General features: G+C 39.6%; 2 protein-coding genes across 4 annotated transcripts; one reads left to right on the top strand and one right to left on the bottom strand.

Annotated features, from left to right (window-relative positions):
• Positions 1-1,406: 1,406 nt before the first annotated feature.
• Positions 1,407-3,223, top strand: LOC114750019 (uncharacterized; the record flags this gene model as incomplete). The annotated part of the gene is made up of 1 exon (XM_028938564.1): positions 1,407-3,223. A coding segment is annotated over one exon (1,500 nt), but the record flags the coding sequence as incomplete, so codon positions are not given.
• Positions 3,224-3,388: 165 nt separating this feature from the next.
• Positions 3,389-7,950, bottom strand: LOC114750021 (probable receptor-like protein kinase At1g49730). Of its 3 annotated transcripts, none has more exons than XM_028938566.1 (9): positions 7,613-7,950; positions 6,488-7,039; positions 5,713-6,000; positions 5,333-5,594; positions 5,199-5,251; positions 4,785-4,852; positions 4,601-4,690; positions 4,368-4,452; positions 3,389-4,241 (listed from the first exon to the last, which is right to left on the bottom strand). In XM_028938566.1, the coding sequence occupies exons 1-9, from the start codon at positions 7,686-7,688 to the stop codon at positions 3,697-3,699; spliced, it is 2,019 nt and encodes a 672-aa protein (XP_028794399.1). In that variant the 5' UTR covers positions 7,689-7,950; the 3' UTR covers positions 3,389-3,696. The 3 variants fall into 3 exon arrangements, with proteins under 3 accessions (XP_028794399.1, XP_028794398.1, XP_028794400.1); XM_028938565.1 differs by having other exon boundaries at positions 6,479-7,039; positions 7,613-7,948; XM_028938567.1 differs by lacking the exon at positions 7,613-7,950 and adding an exon at positions 7,395-7,478 and having other exon boundaries at positions 6,479-7,039.
• Positions 7,951-8,302: the final 352 nt, after the last annotated feature.

Raw genomic sequence — 8,302 nt, 5'->3', positions numbered from 1 at the left:
AACAAAACTACACTCTAATTTAAATTAATTTTTAGACTTCACGGCTACAAAGGAAGAAAATTTTCATTTCCTGTCAAACGAAGAATCCCTCGCCGATAAGCTGGGTTCTTCTGTTTACTTCCTATTTCTTGTTCTCTCTCTCTAGTCTAGCAGTTTTCTTTCTTGATTATTCGACATTATGCATTTCTTATAGATAGATTTTCGAGGTTGGTCAGTTGTGCCTCTTTCGCTTCAGGGTATTCAGCTTCCTCTGAAGGATTCATGTGTGCCTTGGCGTAATTTCCACAGGTTCCTTTCCTCTTGTTTGTTCACACAATTTTTGGCAATCAATCTGTTCCTTTTCACTTGCTGGGGGCTATCAACTTTGTTGAGGCCTGTTCGGTTCTTTAGGAAATTAGGAAATTACATGACTAATTGTTTTGCTTGATTCAGTTGTTGATAATTTATAACACTCGTGCTTGTGTGCATTGAATTACCGGCTTTTTCTTCGCAAGACTCACAGTTATCTACCCCCAAAATGACCAAGAACGCAATAAAAGTTAGCCAAAGCGGATAACTCGGCTCACTAACCTGTAAAGATGATAAATTTGAGGAGAGCGTGGTATTTATTTAAACTACATATCTTCCCTATAACAATTGAGCTTAATTTTGCTTTATCATGCCGAAATTGGTCAAATGTTTGGGTTAATTTTAAAAAAAAGGCTAGGTTGTTAGAACTTCAGAGCTTGAATAAGATATATATATATATATATATATATTTTAAGGGGTCTATTCGGTTTCTTAATTTGGTCAAAATAGAATTCCGATGACCTAAGTTGGCTGTGGTCCAAGGTAAGTTGAGATTCATTGCGGAATGTTATGGTGGACTGGACTGATTAGCATTATATGAAGTATAAAGATATTTTTGGTCTTGACTTGGTCGTTTCTGATCACTCTAAGTCAGAATCTCATCTAGTATCTTCATCTTTCCTTTTATTTTTTTTTTTTTTTTTTTTTGTGTGCAATCTACAATGTAATCAATGCTGCTTCAGCCTTCTAGGCCCCTGATGTTGTGATTTTCAAATCTCAATGACTATTTGTTAGTCTTGTGTCTGCAGCACTGTGGCTCTTGACCGGCTTCTGATAGAACATCAAATATATCTTTCTTTCTTTTTCTTCTTTTTCCTTTTTCTTATTCTTGGTTCTTGCTTCCTTTTCTCCTTGCTTGTATAATGATAAGGCTTATGGCTGGAGCATCACCTTTTCATATTCATAAGGATATATGGAGAAATTCATGGTGAAATTTTGAGTTTAATGATGCCTTTGAAACATTCAATGTAGGGACTTTTGAGAGGTGAGATGATGGAGACCCCAAATAGATCTACATCAACAGGGTCTTCGGACTCATCGGAACAGATGGACAATATGTAACTGATTCAAATTCAAATGCTAACCTGCCTCCATGTCCTTTAAGCCAGCAACCTTCTTGTTCCTTGGATGGCCCTGTTGCTATACTTTGGGATATTGAAAATTGTCCAGTTCCGAGTGGTGTGCGCCCTGAAGATGTTGCCGGGAATGTAACAATGACTTTGCGAGTGCATCCAATAATTAAAGGAGCTGTTGTGATGTTTTCTGCTTATGGGGATTTTAATAATTTCCCCAGGCGACTCAGAGAGGGTTGCCAAAGAACTGGTGTTAAACTCACTGATGTTCCCAGTGGGAGAAAAAATGCTGCTGACAAAGCTATCTTGATCGACATGTTCTTGTTTGCCCTTGACAACCGACCACCATCTTCTATAATGCTGATATCTGGAGATGTTGATTTTGCTCCTGCACTTCATGTTCTTGGCCACCGGGGATATACTATCATTCTTGTCATCCCTGCTGGGGTGGGTGTGCCAACTGCCCTTAGCCGTGCAGGTAAATTTGTCTGGGACTGGCCTAGCATTGCTCGTGGAGAAGGTTTTGTGCCTCCCTCAAAGGCTCTAGTGCCACCTCATGTCGTTCCAACTGAGGTTGTTCCAGATCTGATTGGGTGCCGTATCAGTGGCAACTTTGATGGGAAAAATGAAGAAGAAGCTATTGTTTATGGAGGGATCTCCCAGAACTACCATAACTCCAAATGTTGTTCATTTGTCTCAGACAAAAGTGATACATTGAATGCATCATGCTTTCCAACGGCTTTGAGGTCACATAGCCTTCCATCCACTCTGAACAATGTTTCAGGAGGTTCTATGTCTTCTTCTAGCAACCGAAATGAATGCCCATTGTGGGTAGAACCTGGGGATTTGAATGGTGTGAAGTGTCAGCTGGTAAAGTTGCTTGAACTCTCTGGAGGTTGTTTGCTTCTGGCTCAAGTTGCACCAGAGTATCAGAAATATTTTGGGAGGTCTCTCTCTGTGTCTAAATATGGGGTACGCAAGTTAGTGAATCTTTTCAAGAAAATGGGTGATCCATTTTCTGTGGAAGGGAAAGGGCCTCGGATGTTTGTACGTCTTCAAAACTGGACTGTGTGCCCTCTGTCTCAGGTGAGCAATGACAAGAAAGGAAAAGGGATTCAAGAAGAGAATGCAGATGTTATCCATGCTGGTTGCTCAGTAGATGAAGAAAGAATAGTCACAGAAGAACATGTTGAGAGAAGCAGCATAGAAAAGGTTCACCAGGGGAAAGCAGCCAGAAGCGAAATTCATGACCGAATTCTGGAACAATTCAAGCATGAGCTGCAAGAGATTCTCGTGATTTATTCTTGTCCAATATTCATAGATTGTTTTGATGACATTTACCAGCTACGATACAAGAAGCCACTGGAATACCAGAGACTGGGCGTGGACAAATTGGATGAATTGTTTGAGAAAGTAAGTGATGCTGTAGTATTGCATGAAGAACCAGTAAGCAAGAGGAAGTTCCTGGCTGCCGTGGATGGTTAAATTGTTATGCTTAGCTTCATTTTCCTAGCAACGGTCTGGGATTTCTTTCTCTTTATTTACAAGTGTTGTGAAGACGATGTGCAGGACTCGTGCTTTTTTGCTGTCGCCTGGCCCTGCATATATCTGAATCTGATTAGAATTTTTCCTTGTATTTGCTTATTCTTAGTCTTTGTCTCGGATTAACCATTTTATACGTGTCAGGGTATATGGCTATAAAGCAGCCTTATGTCATTTGTATTCTATATATACGTATCATCTTAATATCAAACTTGGTTCTGTTCACGCCACATATGAATACAATTATTGATGTTTCAGCACTTTCCATCCATTCCTTTTGATCCTCACTGTGTACAAATATTCTATAAACTGTAATGTGAATAGTATTGCATAAGATCTCGTTCCACCTCTGTCTTCACTACTGGACCTGGCAACATTCAAATTAAATCCACTGAATTTGGTGTCAACGAGAGCTTCCCAACAAATTCCGTTGTAGCAGAAGATGGTCAGTTATTGACCTAGATGTAAGATACAATATGATTCAGGCAATAGGAAACAACAAAATTATGTAGTGTTCACTTGAAATTCAAAGCATCATGCAGTGGCTAATATTGACACAAAATATAAGATCCAATGTGATGTGAACACAACAACAAAACTATGTAGAGTGGAAGAGCAATTTGAAGAGTTGGTCGGTGTTTCATTCTAGTGTGCGACACAGTTAAGCTCCATTTTGAGGTAGCATTGCTTCCTATACATGTTAGCCTGATGACGATTGAAGGCAATTATTGATTTAAACTGAAAAAATATTCTGAGGGGACTGCGGGGATCCTGTCTCAAGTAAGAAACTTCTACTGCAATAGGACCTGGATGTACTTGAAGAAGAAGCTAAATATCTTCCATCCCCACTGTGATAATTTGATTCACTTCTGTGTAACTTTCCCTTGCTTCTTCTGCCAGATTGCTGATTTGCTGCATATTCTTCATCTTCAACAGCTTGTAAAAATCCACTGTGCATGGGTTCTGAAGTCTCATACAGAAGTCTAAGGACTTGTTTTATTGAAGGCCTTGCCCTGCCTTCTCTCTGGGTGCACCATCCTACTATAGAGACAACTGTTTGGAGCTGATCCAAATCAAAAGATTCCCTCACATTGGGATCCACTAACTCCATCAATCTTGATTCGGATTCCATGAATGGTTGTGCCCATTCTACCAAATTCTTATTATCTTGAATTACTCGTCTTCCAGTTACAATCTCTAATAATAGCACACCAAAACTGTAAATATCACTTTTCTCGGTGAGTTCTTGAGTAACAACATATTCTGGATCCATATAACCTGGAATACATTTTAAATCTAGACTTCAGCAATATCCATAAAGATCCTGTTCGATGACTAGCCTGTTCCCAAAAAGATACAGGAACAAATATCAGAGAAAAGATTAATATGGAAAAGATTTTACACCTGGAGTTCCCCGGATATCAGTATTTACTGGTTCAAAGCATATAGAACCATATTTTGAAGCGTGTGCCAGTCCGAAATCAGCTAGCTGTGAAGCAATGCAACGCAGTTTAGATTTTGCATTATTTACATATAAACACATCTTATCTTTAGAGCTATGTGCAACATTCATATGACATACATTTAACTATCAAATTGCAGGAATGCAGAAAATTTGATTCTGGCAGTTACCGAACCTTTGCAACAAATTTCTCATCCAGTAAAATGTTGCTAGATTTAATGTCTCTGTGGCAGAGAGGAGGATCGCAATAGAAATGAAGGTAGTCCTTCAAGTGAAACCAAAAAAGAAAAATGAGAAAAGAAAAATACTACACGAAAAGAAAACTAAACAACACTGAAAAAGCATCATACTCAAATTACCAGTGCATTAGCCACGTCAATGGCAATTTGGATTCTATTTCGCCAACTCAGGGGCGTTTTCCCAGGGGCTACACAAAATGAGAGTCGATTCAATACATATATTAGATGAAATACGTTTTAGGTTTTCGGAGGAAACTACCTACATCATTTATCTCTGTTGTGTGATACTTCAAAAGTAATATTTTGCTGAGAAGTTAATCATTTTCATTTTCATTATTGCCGGAGTAACGGACATAGAAATGCATGATTCCCAGAAATATAGAAAAATAAACAAACATATATTCCCACTAGCACCCTAACACAAAAGACGCACATGAGAGAAGTAAATAGAGGGTTCATTTACAACCCACTCAAACAATATCCTCGTAATAGCACTTGAAAATGTGTACAACTACCAAGACTCGTAAAACGTACAATGAAGATGGTCTTTCAAGCTTCCATTTTCCATGTACTCGTATATCAGAAACCTGTCACGAGAAAAGCAAAAGGGTTTGGTTCACAGGTACAGACGATCAAAAGGAACAATGCATGCAAACACAAACAAGTACCTCTCATGTTTTTTAATGCAAAATCCTCTTAATGCAACTAGATGGCGGTGATGAAGCCGGGCAACAAGCTCTATTTCTCTACAAAACTCATCCCCCTTTTGCTCTGCTGATTTATCCATACGCTTTACTGCTGTCACTAAACCATCACTAAAATCAGCTTTATACACAGTTCCAAATCCTCCTTGCCCAATCACAGTGCCAAAATTATCTGTGGCCCTCTTAATCTCGCTATAGTTGAATTTTCGAAACGTAGACGAAGGACCTGTACAAGTCATACACATACCAAAAAAAAAGGGTGAAGACAAATGACAATTAATGATCTGTCACGCATATGCTATCTCCAAGAAAGAAATTAAGAAGAAAAAAAGCCAAAACCATACCATCCTGAAATCTCCATGTGGCAGAAGGGGGTAAGGATTTCGAGGAGGTTTTACTTAAATGATCAGGTCCCTCTAGCTCTCTGCCTTTTTGACGAATTAAAACGACCAAAACTACAAGCATCATAACCGCAGCAGCTGTGACGGCAATACCGATACCTGGGATTAATGTCAAGTGGTATCTATGGTGATTTCTTTTAAGTGGTACACCTATCAGCAATGGACTTGGGCTATCAGCAGCTGGAGGACTTGGAGAAGCCTCAGGAGTTGGTGAAGTGGATGGCTCTGAAACTAGCATCAAAGATGCAATGATATGATTAGTCAAGTTTTACTGTGTTAATCACAAAAAAAAAACTCCAATATGCATGGCATAAGACTACTCAACTGGAAATGAAAAATAAGAGCCGTGTAATACATTATTGGATGAAACCAGCTTTTCTAGTATTTTCCAAGCATAATTTAATTCTGGAACAACACAAGAATATCGTTCCCATATCTTGCTAAAGCAAGATTCTAGGTATACCAACAGCAAGGGACTTGCACAACTTGTGCAACCATTCCATTATTACATAGAGGCAATGGCATAGAGAAGAATCTATGACAAATGAAGTAGACAAATCATCGAATTTTATTGGATTCACATCTCACGTCAGTTAAGAAACCAACAAACAAGTCTAATGTTGTTTAGGCTTTCGCACGAACACAGGACACACTCAGAGACTCAGGAAGCCAAAAAGAAAAAGCATCATAACAAGTCTCTCGTTATTACCATTCATACCAGTAGGCCCGAGAAGTCCTTGAACCCCAAAGAAACAGCTCGCAGTTTCAACAGTAGACATATCATCAACTTGGCTTGCCAACGCAGTAAAAGTGGCATCACGGCATGTACTTAATGTGATATTATCCTGTACACCTATTACATTATGTAGGTAACCAATGGCAGCATTCAAACATTGCTTGCAATCACTTTCCTTTACAAGAGGCACTTTGCAATTTTTAGTGACCTCTCCAAATCTTGGAGATTGCAGCATCTGTGTGACAGTAGTTCGACCTTTACACTCGTAATTAACCGGGACTTTTGTCCCAAAGCCACAGAAAACAGCTGCATTTGGTGAAACTCCATAAAGTTGCAAAGTCTCAGTTATGGTCTGGAGGCAGAAGTCAGAAGCATCTGGAGGGACTCCAAGGTTGCCTGTTCCATTTGCATATCGAGCAACAGAAACGGCAATATTAGCATTAATGTAGCGACAACAGCCATTTCTGTCACCTTGGTCTGAGCAGACGGAGGATGCCATTGTAAAGTTTGAAGTACTTAAATCCAATGGGCAATCTGCAAAAGCAGCAGCAATATGAGATTAGTAGTCTCAGCCTTTAATTCATAGCCTGCACTGCCATCTTCCGTGATTTTATAATTATCAGATTACATCAAGTTATAGGACTTACGGGGAACGGAAGTTTCAACTATTGCAATACTAAATTTTATGCCACCATATTAGGAGGAAAAACTCTAATAATGGCCACAAGTTCATTAAGATACATCTCTTCCTGCCTCAACGCAAAGCTTCGCAATTGAATGAAAGTTCTGACTCCAGGCATTTATTAGGTTATAAGCACAAAGGGGTAAACAATCACAATTATCGCGGAGGAGCAAATGTGGGACTAATATCATATAAAAGAAGGCTCACATAAACAATGCGATCCGTTCCCAGCTTCACCATCTCTTCCCTAAGATGGGTCAACGAAAAGCAGCCATATTTTTTCTCCTAAAGTGAAAACAGAATCAATGGGAACCAACAAGCCAAAGCATTTCTTTCTCTTCTTAACTCGCTCACAGAAAAAGCGCAAGTCAAGAGGATGATGATAAACACAACTAAGAAAGGAAAGAACTATTAAATGAACTAACCAGCCCTTGTTGCAGGAAGCTGTACTCCCAAGATGGCCAAAAGCCCAAACAAGGAAAAGGCAATCCCACGAAGCATAGTTGAGTTTTGAACTTGAGCACAAGAAGAAATTACTCCAAGGCGAAGCACAAGAAAGCTTATATTAGACCATATACGGAAACCCCATGAATCAACAACGCTCAAAGAAACAGAAGACGGTGCTGCAACTGCAACTGCAACTGCAAGGGTTGAGGGAGACCAGAGGGCAGCGATATCAGCGACTGCGAGTGACAGATGAGAACTTGTGGGAGCGCGTGAAAGAGTGTTTGTGGGACTGTGAAATGACCCACCACTACAGTTAGAGTAGAGAGACTAGTTCTAAATAAATGCAGAAAGGATGGGACCCAGAAACCTCATTGGGGATTGCTATTACGGGGTCACCTTCATCGCCTACAGATTCCCAAAAGGCAAAGGGCAGGGCTCAGAAAGACTCAATCTTTTTGTGGTTTGAATCAGCCGCCTTCCCAAAATTCTGGCCACAGTAACCATTAGTGTAATTGTCGTGTTTGAAGAAGTTTCTTCCCATTTGGACGTAGGTGGACAATTTTTTACCAGTAAGTTTAAGCAGGAGGTAATTCAGACGGGGGAAAAAACTTGGTATGTAAGGTAAATGATACCAAAAGTCAAATAGATTAAACGTGAATGTGAAGCTT

This window comes from Neltuma alba, unplaced genomic scaffold, assembly GCF_004799145.2.
Source record: "Neltuma alba isolate B1F8T4 unplaced genomic scaffold, ASM479914v2 tig00006286_pilon, whole genome shotgun sequence".
Classification (NCBI taxonomy): Eukaryota; Viridiplantae; Streptophyta; class Magnoliopsida; order Fabales; family Fabaceae; genus Neltuma; species Neltuma alba.
This window is presented reverse-complemented; position numbering and strand designations above follow the sequence as displayed.